The 19,242-nt window shown below is 41.2% G+C and overlaps 1 protein-coding gene across 6 annotated transcripts in view; it reads right to left on the bottom strand.

The window, feature by feature from the left end:
* SCUBE2 (signal peptide, CUB domain and EGF like domain containing 2) overlaps nt 1-6,852 on the bottom strand; it is a 71,547-nt gene extending 64,695 nt beyond the window's left edge. For all 6 annotated transcript variants that reach the window (XM_037840032.1, XM_037840034.1, XM_037840035.1 and 3 more), the window contains exons 1-2: nt 6,674-6,852; nt 5,222-5,344 (exon numbers count right to left, since the gene is read on the bottom strand). In XM_037840032.1, coding sequence (XP_037695960.1) covers nt 5,222-5,344; nt 6,674-6,800 — 250 coding nt within the window. In that variant the 5' untranslated portion in view covers nt 6,801-6,852. The remainder of the gene's footprint in view (nt 1-5,221; nt 5,345-6,673) is intronic.
* Between the last annotated feature and the right edge of the window lie 12,390 nt (nt 6,853-19,242).

The raw sequence follows: 19,242 nt of genomic DNA, 5'->3' as shown, positions 1-19,242 counted from the left end.
ACATGCTAAGTGAAGGAAGCCAGTGACAAAGGACCATATATTATAAAATTCCATTTATATAAAATGCCAGAAAAGTCATACCTATAGAGATAGAAAGTAGATTAGTGTTTGCCTAGGGCTGGGGATGAGAACTGTACATGGCATGCTGGATCTTATTGAAGGGATGAAAATGTTCAAAAACTGTATTATTGCTATGGTTGCAAAACTCAGGTAATTTACTAAAAGTCATTGATTTGTACATTTAAATTGGTGAATCTTATGATGTGCAAATTATGCCTCAATGAAGTCGTTAAAAGCAAAAAAAAAAAAAAAAACACAAGAAAATACACATGTATCTGCTTTTTTGCGTAAAAGAAAAGTAGGAAGGATAAGCCGGAAACTAAAGAGATTGGTTACCCTCAGGGAGTAGGGAAAGGGGTGGAAAGAAGGAGGAATGGGACAAGGTAGTAGGAATGAGGAGGGAGCCACGCTTTTCTGAATATTCCTTTTTATATGGCTCTGACTCTTAGAACCACAGTGATAATTTACATACCTACATCCATGCATATATACATAAAATTGACCAGAAGTGAGAGTGGAGAATGAGAGAGAGTGAAAAGTAAAATGCAAAGAGAAACAAATTAAGCTAACTGTATTATAAATGAATAACAAAACCACACTGAAGGTGACAGGGAAGAAAAGTACTAACTTAAGTAATTTTGAAAAACAGTATCTTGATTGGATACTGTAAAGCTAAAAACAAAAGTAACTGTACACATATACTGTCGTCCAGTTAGTAAATCTGTTTCTCACAGGGTTAGGGATTACTAACTCTATAAATAATCTGTGCATTATGATTAAACAAATAGGTAAATATATTGTAGATAATAAGAGCCAGATTTCTCACTGTTGGAGAAAGAAGGTACAAATAAATAAAGGGGGAGATTAGGATAATCCTGTAGTATTGGTTTGGAATTGAAAGTGTGTTGAATATATATACAAACAGAAAGATGGATAGATATGGAAGTAAATACCAATGTACATGTGTCTTTGAGTTACTATGCATACATGTATCTCAGAGCTCTGTCCACTGACAGGGCCTCTAGGAGTCCTACCGCTCCAGTGCAATGAGATCGCCTAGCATCCAAATCCTGGTTTTTATATCTACTTTCCAATAAAAAGAACCAGTGCTTCTAGGAGAAGTGGTTGATTCCAGGGTTGCGGGGGGGGGGGGGGGGGGGGGGGGGGGCGGGGAGACAAGATGAGTCTGGACCATCTTTTAGTGTCAGAAAATTAGGAATTTCTCAAAAAAGGATGGGGACATGTCAAAACGACACAGGAAGCAACCTGAAGGAGCTTTCAATGGCCAAATCTGGCACAATTTGAACTGAAAATAAATAATGATAGCTAGACTAAAATAATACCCATGAGTCTGCACTGGGTTAAATGAATAACTAAATATATAAATGGAGGAGATGGGACAGATATTCCTTACAGGAGAATTCCAATTAATAGATATAGAAAGAACAAGGAAAATACAAAATTGTCACTGGGCACACAGCACAGTAATAATTGTTGCAGGCATGCTCCATAGATGGATGCTAAAATCAGTGGGTGAAGATTCAGGAGAAACAGGCTTTTGGCACAGTCTCAAAGTATCTCTTCCAAGAGATGTATCAATTGCAAAGTGAAAAATGATAACTTTGTGGTGGAGAAACCCAGAGACCTAGTCGTAACCAGGCTATCAAAGTTAGCATCAACAGTAACGGGACATTCGTGCCCCTGACATGACGCTCTAAGAAGTATAGTGCAGCACATCTATGGTAGCCTTGCCAAAAATAGGTAACTTCAATTTAATTATGAGAAAACCTAAGACATTCTACAAAAGTACTGGCGAGTATTCATCAAAAGTGGCAATGTCATAAAAGACAGAAAACTGAGGACTGTCACAGATCGGAGAAGATACAGCAACTAAATGTAATTTGGGGCCACGGACTGGATTCTGAAACAGAAAGAGATCAGGGAAAATCTGGTTCAATTTGAGTAAGGTCTGTAATTTAGTTAATAGTATTGTACCAGTGTTAATTTCCTGGTTTTGATAGCTGTACTATGGTTATGTAAGTTAACATTAGGGTGAGATGGGTGAAGGGTATATGTGAACTCTACACTATTTTTGCAACTTTTCTGAAGTCTAAAATTATTTCAAAAAAAGAAAAATATAACTCCTTATACAAAGCCAAGTTCAGATTCATCCCTTCTTAAACGTGATTCCATTCCTTAAACTGAGAAGTGAGGACCATACAATGGATACTGACTTCTGAGACCCCCAAAACCTTGAATACAAGCAAAGACCACCTGGAATAAAACATCACTTATCTAAAGCCACTTCTGAGTCACATTATTTTAAAAAACTATTTATTCAGGGCCCATACTTTCATTTCTCTAACATTTTTGCACAAGAAGCTTTGTAGAGGATAAAATACTGGTCACTCTGGGAAAACCCAGTTCTCATCCCTGAATTTAAGCATAAAACAGTGAAATTGTTGATGATCACAATACAAACCATACCATAGGTTGACCCCAAGAGGCTTAAAAACGAATAGACAAGAAACACAAAGGAGCCATATCTTTAAGTATCTACATCTTTGAATTCTTGAAATCTTCATTTTCTCTTCTTCTTATTTTTGGAAGAAAATTTCCATTTCTGTGCTCCTATACCAAGAAATCCAAACTAAACAGGAGCATCCTTATTGGGTTTATAAATACTGCAAATAAGCGAAAGATAAATTCCTGCTGGGTTTTAGTTTAAAATGAGAGTCCAAAGGATATACAATATATGTTAACAGTGACTACTTGTGGATAAAGGCACAGGAAGCTTTTTAATTTTCAATTTTATATATTTTACGTTGTTTGACTTATTATTACAATAATCACATATTATTTTGAAACAAAATTAAATATATAAAGTAACAATGTCAATCAATCATTAGCTATTTTAAACTAAAGAGTTGACTTTTCAAATATAAACTGTTAGCAATTCAATTTCATTTATAATATGTCAAACCCAAAAGCTAAGATTATGGAAACTCTTGCCTTTATCATTCAACATCATTTACTAAATAGGTACTGTAACTAAAAGAAACCAATGGCACAGTTTCTGTCCCCAAAGTATATTCAGCAATTGGAAGAGATGAAATAACCACACAGAGAAAAAGTGAACTTTTTCCCTCAAGCTGGGTACTAACATATGTGAATTCCAGTACTGCAAATAGAATATTAAATATGGAGAGGGTGTCATATAGAGAGAAGGACAGAGAGATTTTTCTGGGGGAAATGGCCCTTTGGCCTCCCATGATATAGGGCAGAGAGAAAGAGAGAGAGACAGGGGCCTCTCTCTGGGCAAAGGTGAACCTGGAGAAACCCAAGAGCTTCATGGGTGGATCATCAGCTTCACCTGCTGTGGACCTGACAGGGAATCCTCCTCCCCTGAAGAGAGAAGGAGGAGCTTTGTTCCACGTACACAAAGGAGAGCTTATGAGTAATTTCCCAAGGGGTATCTTTAAGTGCCAACCAGATCCAGACTTGTCCATTGTAAGCCCATCTATATTTACATTTGCTGTCCATCTTTTCTTTTAGTCTCCCCTTCCTTTTAAATAAAGTTCATTTTGAAAATCCCAGTGTGTCTCAGCTAAGAAGACAAGGAGAGATAGGAGGGCATAAAGTCATTGCTTTAACACTACAAAAGCATCTGACAGTCACCCACCTATTTGGTCAGCTACACATCTGTATCCAGATGTTTCATTTGTGGGTTTGTCTGTTTGTTAGAGAAGATCTGTGTCAAGGTGCTAGTTATTAAGCCCATCTGGCACATTCATTTATTAAAAAACAAGGATGTTTATTGGATGTCTACTATGTGCCAGACACAGCTGGACATTACACATTATTCCAATACCAAGAGTCTTTATTACTAAGAGGCTACAACATGAAACAAATTGGCCAGAAACATCAGGATATGAACACTAGGTCATTAAATGGCCCCAAAATAGACGTTTATTAAAAGTTTTCCTCCTGACCTAAAGAAGTTAATGCATCTTTCAAAGTGCCTGATTTGAGAGTGCTGCAACATCCAAAAGATCAATTCCCATCACAGTTAAGCCCAAGTTATAAAGAATTGAAAACTTCTTGGGGTAAAAGGGGTGACCAACATGCTTGGCAGGGTCTAGATATAAGGAGGGAGTTGCAGGGATGAGTTCAGTGCCCCTCATCAATTTTAAACTTCTTCCTGCGCACACAGGATGACTATAAATATTAGGATTTCTCACCCAACCAAAAAGGGACACCAGGAGGCTGAGTGAATGTGAGAGATGTGGAGATGGGGACAGAGCTGGGGTAGAGAACTGACCTTCTTTTACCTGCAGGCTAATTGTGTGATGTTGGTCACAAGTACCTGTCCCAACTCCCCTGGGCCTCAGTGTCCCCATCTATAAAATGAGGGATGGGATAGGCCCTGAGCTCCCTGAGAAGCCTTGCCAACTCCAACATGCCATGATTTCCATCCCGGGGGAACAACCTCCTTCCATGAGTGCTCAGTGTCCGGCCAAGTCTGAACTTCAGAGTTCATAACACTAAATTAATCCCTAGATGTTCAGAACACAAAATAGCAGAGTCCAGATTTTAGGCTGGCAGATCGGAATTCCAAAGGCTTAAAATATCCTTCTGCATGCAACTTTTCAGGGTGGACTTGCAGCTCCAAATGAGGCAAGCCCTTGGTGTAGCTCCTGATCTTGGTAGGTCAAGTGCCAAAGAGCCAGAAGCCATGGACAAGATGGAACTTCCAGTGTGGGCAACGGAGGACAGGACTCCAGCCCTCAGGCTCCAGGGCAACTGTGCAAACTGCCCCAGGGAGGCACAGGATCAGTTTTGCTCTGGCGAGGCTGTTCTGATCAACTGAGCTGTTTACTTTCTGTCCCCAAACTAAGTGGGACTGAAAGATACCAAAGCACCCCTTTTCCTTTTCAGAAGCTAGAAATAACAGATAATTCTGAGTCAGATAAAACTGTGGTGCTCTTGGGATATCTGATGTCCTTGGTCCTCTAAGGATTTGAAATACATTTCAGAGGATGAGTGATATGACTTTGGGGATGGAGCAGCACTTTCCCCCACATAAGTGGCCACTGTAAGAGCGAAGGAGGTGAGGAGATTCTCCTGCTGGCCCACCCACCACTGGCCCCAAGTCACTTACCCTCACACTGCTTGCCCTCCCCTTGATAGCCAGGCTTGCAGGAGCACTTGTAGGAGGTGGGTGTGTTCTGACACAGGGCACTGGCATGGCAGTCATCCAGCCCTTGGACACACTCATCCACATCTGCAAAAGAGCACAGCAAGCTTCTGGTATGGTTCCCCAAGCCCTGGGTGATCTGGCCTTGGCCCCTCTTTTGCATCATCTCCCACCAGCCCACCTCTCTTCACTCTTCACAAGCTAAACTGCTTGAGAGCCCCTGGGATAAACCACACCATTTCCAGGCCCTCATTTCCAGGCTCAGCTTGTTCTCTGGCTGGAACATTTCCACATTCACCTACTAGCCTTCAATACTCAGATCCACCTCTTTGAGGAAGCCCACCATAACCCCCAGTGTAAGTGAGGTGCCCCCACCAGAGGCTCCCATATGCATCTCCTTTATAGCACATATCAGGAGGGGTTGTCACCGTCTATTTCCCTGCCCATTTCCCTCACTTGACGGTGTCTCGACAACAAACTGAGTCTGTGTCCCTGATGCAAAGCACAGTGCCTGGCATGTGAGTAGGCAATAGGAAACACCTGCTGAAGGAAGGAATAATCAGGTAGGCAAGAAGTTCTGAAAACAGCAGCTGCCTGTCAGCTTTCTCCGGGCTTGGAGTATGGGGGGAAAGCTTGCTCAGGGCTGTTAGCAAACACTTGAGCAAAAACTCACTTGGCGGTGCAGAAGGGATGGTGTCCCCAGCACCTGCGCCCACCACTGCCCACCCCTCTCAACCTGGAAACAGGCCTTGGCAGAAGTATTTCCTGGGTCGACACCTCTCCAAGATGTTTATTAAAAACAAAAGAGTTTTGAAAGTATTGTAAATCCAGATAGCACACAACGTCCAGAGCACTTATCTCCAGCTGCAGAAAACCCAAGACTTGTTGTAAAAGGGCTACTTAAGGGTATTCCCGGATCCCCGAACCACGGCTGTTCCAAGACAGAGAAGTCCTCAGAGTCAGCCCTGGAGTCCGCAGGAGAACTTCCTGCCCCGAGAAGAAAGAAGGGGCAAAGATGCCCCGGCCTCACGGATGCATCCCGGCCTGAGCCCTCAGTTTCCCCATCTATACAATGAGGAACTGGTCCCCAAGACCTCAGTACTCTCCTCCCTACTCGGCCGGCGAGAGTGCGACCAGCAGCTACTTTCCGGGAACTGTCAGAGCCCCGGGTCCGAGGCCCGGCCGCGGGACGCAGGGCCCTGGGCCTCGGGTCCAAGCGATGGTACCGCCGTGGCCTGGCCAGCGGTGGAGGGCCCCATGGGAGCCGGGGCCACACGCAGCTGCAGCCGCCAACCCCCGGCCTGGCCCGCCCGCCTCAGGGCGACCCCGCGAGGGGACCCGGGACACCCTTTCCCGCGCCGGCCTCGCCCGCGCCGCCGCGCCGTGCCAGGTGCGCCCCCGCGGCGGGACACTCACCCTCTGGCAGCTCCGTGGCGCGGCCGGGGCCCGGCGGAGCGGCCGCCGTCAGTAGCAGCGGCAGCGGCAGCAGCAGCAGCAGCAGCGCCCGGGCCGCCCCGGGACAGCTGCGGCCCGCGACCCCCATGGATGGCGCGGCGGCTGCGGCCAGAGGCGGCGGAGCGCGGGCGGCGAGCGCGGCGGCGGCTTCGGGAGGTGTGTGCGGGGGCCCTGCCCGCGGTGCTCTGACACCCCTGTCCCGGCCCGGCCCGCCCCCCGAGCCCCGGCCTCATTTTCACACGGTCCTCCCCGGGCCGGGGCGGGCGGCGCGAGGCAGTGCCGCCCCGCCTGGTCCCCTCCCTTCCCCTCCCTGGCCCGGGGCGGAGGGGGCGCGGCCGCGGTGGCCAGAGGCGGCTGTCAGCCTGCTGCACGCCGCCCCCTGCGTCAAACACTCTGCTCCCCGAACCCGCGCCCGCTCCGGCCCTGAGAGTCTCCTGCTCACCCCAGCACACACACTCTGCACTCCCCTCCATACTGTCCCAACCCTGGGCCCGGCTGATCCCCCCCATCCTGCACCCTCTGGTGCTCTGGTGAAGTTGTCCATTTCACTGGCACAGTGCTGGGCCGAGTATCACAACAGAACATGTTCACTGAAACCAGTTAAATGTATCTTCAGGGCAGTGGAAAAGGTGAAGGGAAATGTGGTAACTAGAGCTCAAGGAAGAGCCACCAGAAAACAGCTGTCTGGGGTACAGCTGACATCCATGACCACCTGAACTTAAACATTAGATCTGGCCAGCGGCAAATACCAGCAGCGCCTGCCACCTGGCCCTGCAAACAGGACGGCTGGGACAAGGGAACTTACGTGCACAGGACCACCTCCCCACACCATCCCACGCACAAAAGCCTGGAGCCACTGTACTCCACAATGCTCCAGAAACTGATGTAGTAACAATTCCTACATACAACAAAACAAACTGAGCGTCTCAGGGATTTTAACGTTCTCTGATCTTCTCTGTATTTACTAAATTTTCTCCTGCAAATGGAATTACATATATCCTTTGATAATCAGAAAAAATAAATGTCATGAAATATCCCCACCTAGCTCATTAATTCATGCACAAAAACACTTATGTCCCCTTGGGGCCCACCCACCACCCAGAGCTCCCACCCTCTGCACCCTCAGCAACCCTCATCTACCCCCATCCCCCTTAAACACCCACAGGGCCCAGGCTGAAAACTGTCTCTTTGGGACTTTGCTGGAGCTGCTGCTCAATGGTGAATTGGGAAAAATAACTTTTCTGTGGTTGTTTTTCTTTTGACCTTTTCATCCCTACTGAAGGCAGGCAGGTTGCATTCCTTTTTCTGTCTTTCCCTCATTCTTTCCACCCCCTTTTGTTTGTTGCTATTTCTAGTCATGAGGATGGTTTTTACACATTTGTAAATCTTCACTTAGTGAAATGTTCCCTCCACCTTTGTCTTTGTGTCCTTAATGGTAGCCATAAATTACTACCTTCCTTTCTCTCCACTGCATCAGGCTTCAATGCTTTTGAAATGATCAAAGTTATTTTCTTTTAAAATCCAACTAGATACTGCCCATTGTGTGGTACAGACCTCTTTAGCTCTAGCAAAGCATATAAATACATAAAGCTGCCCATTAAACTCTAGGGGCACCTCCTTCAAGCCCCTTGTGCTGGGTAAAGAAATAAGAGATGTTCTTTCTCTTCCCTGTTTCCCTAACTTTATATTTTAGGAAGAATACAAACTAATAATAAGACTCAGTGCTTTTTTACCTAAGAGGGTCAGTTTTGCCAGATTTCCCAGAAAAGTTTCACCACTGGTGCAGATCTCAAAAACTGTTCTGATCCCTATTTTGTTTGTCCTGATGTCCACACAAACGTGCTTTCAGCTGCTCGGCTCCTAGACTCCTGGGCAACTTTCTAACACTTCAGATTAAAGTCAATATGGTTTACAACTGGGAATTTTCATAGGGGAAACTTTCCAGAGAAAACTTGTGTTCAAATGTCAATGTTTTCAGTGTTCCTGTGTCAGGAGGGGCTAGGTTAGCCCTGTGCTAGCTGCTGCCTGCCCTCTATTGTCCAGTGGAGGTCCCACAAACATCTCAGAAAGGTCACAGGCACTGTTTCTGGACTGAAGCAGAGTACCTCCCTCCTTCCTCCCCCCAAATCCACCAGGCTGAGAGGCCGCGAACCAGGCCTGAGGGGAGAGGTGCCCAGCCAACCCAGTCTCCCTGGTCCCAGCTTCTGTAAGGCTGAAGAAAGACTGCGGAAACTGAGGACTGTGGGTGCCCCTGCACTACGTATGACTAGATTAAACTGCATTCACCTATTTTGTTTGCAAAATAGGATTCAGAACTTTGACGTGCCCATCTTTCTCAATCTCTCAGCAGCCTTTGAGGTGTTGACTACTTCCTCATTTGGAAACTCACCCTCTCCTTGGTTTTCACTACATCACACTCCTAGCGTTTTCTACCTCTCAAGAAAGTCCTTCACAGCCATCTACTTGGGATCCCCTTTCTACACTCTCTTCTGTGATGGGTCATTCTTTCCCACAATTCCAAAATGCAAATCTCCAGCACAGCTCTCTCCCCTCAGCTTCAATGTATTCAGTTGCCTGCTGGGTACCTCTAGCCTGATCCCCTACCTAGCTATAGTATCTAGTCTGTGCTCCTTAGTGGTCTCCCTGTCTAGAATCTCATCCTCCTTCAGTGCATCTTGCATAGTAACTGCCAGAGTAAAAGTAAAATGTATATCAAACTGCATCATTCCTAGTCTTCCTCAGGCTAAAATCAAAACTCCTTTGGTACAACCACCCTGGAAAACTGTTGTTTCTACTAAAAACAGTATCTGCTAAAGCAAAACTTATAGCTACCCCTTTCTAAGGTTATCTACCCAAGAGCAATGAGTCCATGTGTTTGCCAAAAGACATATATAAGAATGTTCATAACAGCTGTATTCACACTAGCACAAAACTGGAAATAACCCAACTAGCCAATCAACAACAGAATAAAAAAAAATGTGGTATATTCATTCAATGGACTACTATGGAACAATAAAATGAACAAACTCTGATATATGCAACAACATGGAGGCATCTCATGGACATTAAGTTGAATGAAAGAAGCCAGGCACAGAAGGGTACATAGTCATAAATCTACTTCTATGAAGTTTAAGAACAGGCAGTACTGATTAACGGTGAGATAGAGGCCATTCATCTAGGGATGGGTATTGACTGGCAAAATTCAGGAAGGGAACTTCTGGAATGCTGGAAATATTCTAGATCTTGGTCTGGGCAGTGATTATACAGGTGTATACATATTTAAAATTTCATTGAGATGGCTTAAACTTAATGCATTTTATTGTATATACGTTATACCTCAAATATGTTGAAACAAGAACTGCCTAGCCAAAGTCCTTTATGATCTGACACCATTCTACCTCTCCAGGCTTCTCTCCTATCACTCCCTCACCCATAGGCAGTGCTCCAGTGACATCAAACTGCTTGTACAAGGAGTTTGCCATTTTTTCTCTCATACATCTCTTCTTTTGCTCATATTGTTCCCTTTGCCTGAATGACATAAAGTGGGTCTCAACAGATATTTGAATAAATGAAATACTACATCTTAATAAATATCACTATACCCCAAGGAAAAAGATGTTTGCTGATATATGTCCCAACCCCCAAAAGCAATGAAGCACACAAGAAAGTAGTAGAGTCATAGCTTAGCAAGCCCTGAGAACTAATGCAGAAAGAAAAGCCCATCTGCCTTTGCACACACATTAATTTCTCCTCCATGGATGACTTCCACAGCTCGAGAAAAACTTTTTCAATATGTCTGAGCTGGATATGAGGTAGTAAATTTTGTTGGTTGCTTACCCATCCCCATCTGCTCCTTCCTCCTTCCTAACAGATATTCGGCCATCCCCTAACAGCCCACATTCTTAGGGGGAAAGCTGTCCCACTCCAACTCCAGAGGTAGGTTCGGAAGTTGGCTTAAGACAACCAATACCTTTAATTCATTACCCTTGCAAGAGTCATTGGTTCAGAAATAAGCATGTGACCTTTGCATTCCAATCAGAGTCAATCTCAGGCCCTTTCCTTAAAGGCTGGGATGGAAGGGTCAGTTCTCTTTTCTTCCTTGTGATGTGGTTGTGGTGACCATGGCAACCATCTTGACACCCACCCAAAGAGGCTAAGCCACGACAAACACTGAGGAGCCAACTCCAAGGCACTCTTACCTCAGGACCTGCACTTGTATGTGCCAGTAAACTTTCTTATTGTTTGAATTGAGCTTTGTGTTATTTATAGCCAAAAAATGATTCAATTTCACGTAAGTCTCCATTAGAAACCTTGAGGGAGTAACAAGTGATCTCTTAGTGAGGTGGGAGAAAAGATAGGTTAGTAGAGTCGGATCATCTCAGAAGCCTAAAAAACTATTATTTTATTCACAAACTTGATGCTGTTCCATGTAAATGCTGAGACATTTATTTTTTCAATGGTTCTAAAAACTGCACCATCCTTCTCTTTTATTTACAGAGGGTTAAAAATCTTTCCAATAAATACTTTAAAATGATAATAGCTAACATTGAGTGAATACTAAATGCCAAATACTCTTCTGAGTACCTCACAAGTATTAGTTCATGTAATCCTTACGAAAACTCTATGAAGTAGACACCATCAATATTCCCATTTTAAGATGTAAAAACTGAGGCAAAGAGAAGTTAAGTAATTTGCTTGAGATCATCCACCTAGGAGGTGGCAGAGCCAGGACTCAATGCTAAGCATCCTGGCTTCAGATCCCTTTTCATAACCACTGCTCTGTACAGCCCATATTGTGGGCCAGGCATTGTGCTAGGCACTGTGAGAAACACAAAGTTGAGTCAGAGGCAAGTCCTGCCTTAAAAGAACTTATAGTTCAGCAGAAAAGGTGCGATATAATGGCTAATCATCCTCAACACCTCCTCCAAAATATAAATATGACAATTCTCATTTAAAACCCTTCGGTATCCCCTGTATCTACACCACAGGCCAACCTCATGGGCAGGACTTGCTACATAATTTGCAAGGACCAGTGCAAAATTGAAATACAAGGCCCCTGGATCAAAATGAAGGAAAAAAGTGCCACTAAAGGTACTAAAATAAGTTTTTCCCTTCAAAAATATTTTATTTCCTATAAAATGTAATAAGGGTAATAGTGATACATGAGTTTTAAACTTACAAATTATAAAAAGACATGATACTTGTGTATCATAATTTAATGTAATACAATAAAACTTTATTAATTTAATATCTTGATTGATCATAAGATTTTTCTGGTTCACATTTCTGCAAATTCATTTATTAGGTCATCAAAACTTACACTTTTAGCAACTTTATTTTTCACTGAAAGACACATCAGTTGCTCTTGGCAAATGTAAGGTCACAAATAATTTTTGACAATTTTTATCTTTGAGGATTTTTCTGCTGATGCAACCATTACTGTTACTGGAGCTGTTAAGAGTATTTTATGGTTGTAACACATTGTGATAAATTTTTGATAAATTATTTTGAAGTATAAATTTTGGGACATCTAGAGCTAATGATTTCTTTTTTAAAAAATTAGGGAAGTTGTGGGTTTACAGATCAAACACACTTAAAATACAGAATTTTCATATATCACCCTATTATTAACACCTTGCATTGGAGTAGTACATTTGTTACAATTGATGAAAGCACATTTTCATAATTATACTAAAAACTATAGTCCATGCTTTTACTTAGGATTCACTGTGTGTGTGTGCAATTCCATGGATTTTTTAAAAAACGTTTATTCAAGTACCATATAAACAACCTAACATTTCCCCCTTTAACCCCACTCAAATATATAATTGTGTTGTTAATTATGTTCAAGATATTATGCTACCACCACCACCATCCATTATCAAAACTTTTCCATTATCCCAAATAGAAACTCTGTACATTTTAAGACTGAACTCCCTATTCCCTACCCCCACCCCATCCCTGGTAACCTATATTCTAGATTCTGACTCTATGAGTTGGCTTATTCTAATTATTTCATATCAGTGAGATAATACAATATTTGCCTTTTGTGTCTCACTTATTTCACTCAACATGATGTCTTCAAGATTTCTAGCAATTGTGAATAATGCTGTTACTAACATCAGCATGCAAATACCTGAGTCCCTGTTTCCAATTCTTTTGGGTATATACCTAGAAGTGGGATTCTTTTAGTTGCTATTGTGAATGGAATTTTTCTTGATTTCTTCTTCTGATTGTTCATTGCTATTGTATAGAAACACTACTGAATTTTGTGTGTTGATCTTGTACCCTGCCACATTGCTAAACTCATTTATTAGTTTCAGGAGTTTTGTTGTAGATTTTTCGGGATTTTCTGTACATAGGATCATGCCATCCACAAATAGTGAAAGTTTTACTTCTTCCTTTCCAATTTGGATGCTTTTTATTTCTTTTTATTGCCTAAATGCTCTGGGCAAAACTTCCAGTACAATGTTGAATAACAGTGGTGACAGTGGGTATCCTTGTCTTGTTCCTGGTTCCTGATCTTAGAGGGAAAGAGTTGTCTTCCACCATCAAGAATGATGTTAATTGTGCGGTTTTCATATATGCCCTTTATCATGTTGAAGAAGTTTCCTTCAATTCCTAGTTTTCTCAGTGTTTTTTTTTTTTTTTTTAATCAAGAAAGGGTACTGGATTTTGTCAATTGAGATAATCATGTTTTTTTCCCTTCATTCAGTTAATGCAGTATATTACATTAATTGATTTTCTTATACAACCTTGGATAAATCCCACTTAATCATGGTGTATAATTCTTTTAATGTGCTCTTTGATTCAGTTTGCTAATATGTTGTTGAGGAATTTTGCATCTATATTCATAAGAGATATTGGTTTGTAATTTTCTTCTTTTGTGGTGTCTTTATCTGGCTTTGGTATGAGGGTGATTTGGGCCTCATAGAATAAATTAGGGAGTGTTCCCTTCTCTTCAATTTTTTGGAAGAGTTTGAGCAGGATTGTTGTTAATTCTTCTTCACATGTTTGGTAAAATTCCCCTGTGAAGCCAGGGGTCTTGGGCTTTTCTTTATTGGGAGATTTTTGTTTACTGATTCAATCTCTTTACTATCTTTACTACTTATTGGTTTGTTGAGATCTTGTATTTCTTGAGTCAGTGAAGGTAGTTTGTGTGTTTCTAGGAATTTGTCCATTATATCTCAGTTATCTAATTTGTGGGCATACAGTTGTTTATAGTATTCTCTTATAGTCCTTTTTATTTCTATGGTGTCAGTAATGTCCCCATTTTCATTTCTGATTTAGTCATTTGAGTCCTCTCTTTTTTTTTTCTTTGCTAGTTTAGCTAAAGGTTTGTCAATTTTATTGACCTTTTCGAAGAATCAGCTCCTGATTTCACTAATTCTATTTTTTTTAATCATCATTTTATTGAGATATATTCACATACCACGCAGTCATACAAAACCAATCGCACTTTCGATTGTTTACAGTACCATTACATAGTTGTACATTCATCACCTAAATCAATCCCTGACACCTTCATTAGCACACACACAAAAATAACAAGAATAATAATTAGAGTGAAAAAGAGCAATTGAAGTAAAAAAGAACACTGGGTACCTTTGTCTGTTTGTTTCCTTCCCCTATTTTTCTACTCATCCATCCATAAACTAGACAAAGTGGAGTGTGGTCCTTATGGCTTTCCCAATCCCATTGTCACCCCTCATAAGCTACATTTTTATACAACTGTCTTCGAGATTCATGGGTTCTGGGTTGTAGTTTGATAGTTTCAGGTATCCACCACCAGCTACCCCAATTCTTTAGAACCTAAAAAGGGTTGTCTAAAGTGTGCGTAAGAGTGCCCACCAGAGTGACCTCTCGGCTCGTTTTGGAATCTCTCTGCCACTGAAGCTTATTTCATTTCCTTTCACATCCCCCTTTTGGTCAAGAAGATGTTCTCCGTCCCACGATGCCGGGTCTACATTCCTCCCCGGGAGTCATATTCCACGTTGCCAGGGAGATTCACTCCCCTGGGTGTCTGATCCCACGTAGGGGGGAGGGCAGTGATTTCACCTTTCAAGTTGGCTTAGCCAGAGAGAGAGGGCCACATCTGAGCAACAAAGAGGCATTCAGGAGGAGACTCTTAGGCACAAATATAGGGAGGCCTAGCCTCTCCTTTGCAGCAACCGTCTTCCCAAGGGTAAAACTTATGGTAGAGGGCTCAACCCATCAAACCACCAGTCCCCTATGTCTGTGGTCATGTTAGCAACCATGGAGGTGGGGTAGGCAAATACCCCTGCATTCTCCACAGGCTCCCCAAGGGGGCACTACATCTTTTTTTTTTTTTTCCTTGTTTTTCTTTTTCTTTTCTTTTTTTTTTTTTTAACTTTCCCTTCTTTTTTAAATCAACTGTATGAAAAAAAAAGTTAAAAAGAAAACAAACATACAATAAAAGAACATTTCAAAGAGACCATAACAAGGGAGTAAGAAAAAGACAACTAACCTAAGATAACTGCTTAACTTCCAACATGTTCCTACTTTACCCCAAGAAAGTTAACTAATATAGCAACATTTCTGTGAACTTGTTCCTACTATATCCATCAGAAATTAACAGACCATAGTCATTTCTGGGCATCCCCAGAACGTTAAATAGCTTATCTGTTCTTCTTGGATTATTGTTCCCCCTTCCTTAATTGCTCTCTACTGCTAGTTCCCCTACATTCTACATTATAAACCATTTGTTTTACATTTTTCAAAGTTCACATTAGTGGTAGCATACAATATTTCTCTTTTTGTGCCTGGCTTATTTCGCTCAGCATTATGTCTTCAAGGTTCATCCATGTTGTCATATGTTTCACGAGATCGTTCCTTCTTACTGCCGCGTAGTATTCCATCGTGTGTATATACCACATTTTATTTATCCACTCATCTGTTGGAGGACATTTGGGTTGTTTCCATCTCTTGGCAATTGTGAATAATGCTGCTATGAACATTGGCGTGCAGTTATCTGTTCGTGGCACTGCTTTCCGATCTTCCGGGTATATACCGAGAAGTGCAATCGCTGGATCGAATGGTAGCTCTATATCTAGTTTTCTAAGGAACTGCCAGACTGACTTCCAGAGTGGCTGAACCATTATACAGTCCCACCAACAATGAATAAGAGTTCCAATTTCTCCACATCCCCTCCAGCATTTGTAGTTTCCTGTTTGTTTAATGGCAGCCATTCTAATCGGTGTTACATGGTATCTCATTGTGGTCTTAATTTGCATCTCTCTAATAGCTAGCGAAGCTGAACATTTTTTCATGTGTTTCTTGGCCATTTGTATTTCCTCTTCAGAGAACTGTCTTTTCATATCTTTTGCCCATTTTATAATTGGGCTGTCTGTACTATTGTCATTGAATTGTAGGATTTCTTTCTATATGCAAGATATCAGTCTTTTGTCAGATACATGGTTTCCAAAAATTTTTTCCCATTGAGTTGGCTGCCTCTTTACCTTTTTGAGAAATTCCTTTGAGGTGCAGAAACTTCTAAGCTTGAGGAGTTCCCATTTATCTATTTTCTCTTTTGTTGCTTGTGCTTTGGGTGCAAAGTCTAGGAAGTGGCCGCCTAATACAAGGTCTTGAAGATGTTTTCCTACATTATCTTCAAGGAGTTTTATGGTACTTTCTTTTATATTGAGATCTTTGGTCCATTTTGAGTTAATTTTTGTATAGGGGGTGAGGTAGGGGTCCTCTTTCATTCTTTTGGATATGGATATCCAACTCTCCCAGCCCCATTTGTTGAAAAGACCATTATGGCTCAGTTCAGTGACTTTGGGGGCCTTATCAAAGATCAGTCGGCCATAGATCTGAGGGTCTATCTCTGAATTCCTAATTCGATTCCATTGATCTATATGTCTATCTTTGTGCCAGTACCATGCTGTTTTGGCAACTGTGGCTTTATAATAAGCTTCAAAGTCAGGGAGTGTAAGTCCTCCCACATCGTTTTTCTTTTTTAGAGTGTCTTTAGCAATTCAAGGCATCTTCCCTTTCCAAATAAATTTGATAACTAGCTTTTCCAAGTCTGCAAAGTAGGTTGTTGGAATTTTTATTGGGATTGCATTGAATCTGTAGATGAGTTTGGGTAGAATTGACATCTTAATGACATTTAGCCTTCCTATCCATGAACATAGAATATTTTTCCATCTTTTAAGGTCCCCTTCTATTCCTTTTAGTAGAGTTATGTAGTTTTCTTTGTATAGGTCTTTTACATCTTTGGTTAAGTTTATTCCTAGGTACTTGATTTTTTTAGTTGCTATTGAAAATGGTATCTTTTTCTTGAGTGTCTCTTCAGTTTGTTCATTTCTAGCATATAGAAACATTACTGACTTATGTGCATTAATCTTGTATCCCACTACTTTGCTAAATTTGTTTATTAGCTCTAGTAGCTGTATCGTTGATTTCTCAGGGTTTTCTAGATATAAGATCATATCATCTGCAAACAATGACAGTTTTACTTCTTCTTTTCCAATTTGGATGCCTTTTATTTCTTTGTCTTGCCGGATTGCCCTGGCTAGCACTTCCAGCACAATGTTGAATAACAGTGGTGACAGCGGGCATCCTTGTCTTGTTCCTGATCTTAGAGGGAAGGCTTTCAGTCTCTCACCGTTGAGTACTATGCTGGCTGTGGGTTTTTCATATATGCTCTTTATCATGTTGAGGAAGTTTCCCTCAATTCCTACCTTTTGAAGTGTTTTTATCAAAAAGGGATGTTGGATTTTGTCAAATGCTTTTTCAGCATCTATTGAGATGATCAATTGATTTTTCCCTTTCGAGTTTTTAATGTGTTGTAATACATTGATTGTTTTTCTTATGTTGAACCATCCTTGCATGCGTGGAATGAATCCCACTTGGTCATGGTGTATGATTTTTTTAATGTGTCTTTGGATTCGATTTGCAAGTATTTTGTTGAGGATTTTTGCATCTATATTCATTAGGGAGATTGGCCGGTAGTTTTCCTTTTTTGTAGCATCTTTGCCTGGTTTTGGTATTAGATTGATGTTAGCTTCATAAAATGAGTTAGGTAGTGTTCCATTTTCTTCAATGTTTTGAAAGAGTTTGAGTAAGATTGGTGTGAGTTCTTTCTGGAAAGTTTGGTAGAATTCCCCTGTGAAGCCATCTGGCCCTGGGCATTTATTTGTGGGAAGCTTTTTGATGACTGATTGGATCTCTTTGCTTGTGATGGGTTGGTTGAGGTCTTCTATTTCTTCTCTGGTCAGTCTAGGTTGTTCATATGTTTCCAGGAAATTGTCCATTTCTTCTACATTATCCAGTTTGTTGCCATACAGTTGTTCATAATATCCTCTTATAATTTTTTTAATTTCTTCAGGATCTGCAGTTATGGCACCTTTTTCATTCATTATTTTGTTTATTTGGGTCTTCTCTCTTTTTGATTTTGTCAGTCTAGCGGCTTGTCAATCTTGTTGATCTTCTCAAAGAACCAACTTTTGGTGATATTTATCCTCTCTATTGTTTTTTTGTTCTCTATGTCATTTATTTCTGCTTTAATCCTTGTTATTTCTTTTCTTCTACTTGGTTTGGGATTGGTTTGCTGTTCATTTTCTAGCTTCTTCAGTTGATCCATTAGTTCTTTGATTTTGGCTCTTTCTTCCTTTGTAATATATGCGTTTAGTGCTATAAATTTCCCCCTTAGCACTGCTTTTGCTGCATCCCATAGGTTTTGGTATGTTGTGTTCTCATTTTCATTCGTCTCTATATATTTAGCAATTTCTCTTGCTATTTCTTCTTTAACCCACTGATTGTTTAGGAGTGTGTTGTTTAACCTCCAGGTATTTGTGAATTTTCTAAGTCTCTGATGGTTATTGACTTCTAATTGTATTCCATTGTGGTCAGAGAATGTGCTTTGAATAATTTCAATCTTTTTAAATTTATTGAGGCTTGTTATATGTCCCAGCATATGATCTATTCTGGAGAAAGTTCTGTGAGCACTAGAAAAGTATGTGTATCCTGGTGATTTGGGATGTAATGTCCTGTATATGTCTGTTAAATCTAATTCATTTATCAGATTGTTTAGGTTTTCAATTTCCTTATTGGTCTTCTGTCTGGTTGATCTATCTATAGGAGAGAGTGATGTGTTGAAGTCTCCCACAATTATTGTGGAAACATCAATTGCTTCCTTTAGTTTTGCCAGTGTTTCTCTCATGTATTTTGTGGCACCTTGATTGGGTGCATAGACATTTACGATTGTTATTTCTTCTTGCTGAATTGCCCCTTTTATTAGTATGTAGTGGCCTTCTTTGTCTCTCAAAACATCCCTGCATTTGAAGTCTATTTTATCTGAGATTAATATTGCTACACCTGCTTTCTTTTGGCTGTAGCTTGCATGAAATATTTTTTTCCATCCTTTCACTTTCAGTTTCTTTGTGTCCCTGTGTCTAAGATGAGTCTCTTGTATGCAACATATTGATGGTTCATTTTTTTTGATCCATTCTGCGAATCTATATCTTTTAATTGGGGAGTTTAATCCATTTACATTCAACGTTATA

This window comes from Choloepus didactylus, chromosome 6 (genome assembly GCF_015220235.1).
Source record: "Choloepus didactylus isolate mChoDid1 chromosome 6, mChoDid1.pri, whole genome shotgun sequence".
In the NCBI taxonomy this organism is placed as follows: Eukaryota; Metazoa; Chordata; class Mammalia; order Pilosa; family Megalonychidae; genus Choloepus; species Choloepus didactylus.
Note: the sequence above shows the minus strand (reverse complement) of the source record. Positions and strands in the feature narration are given on the sequence as shown.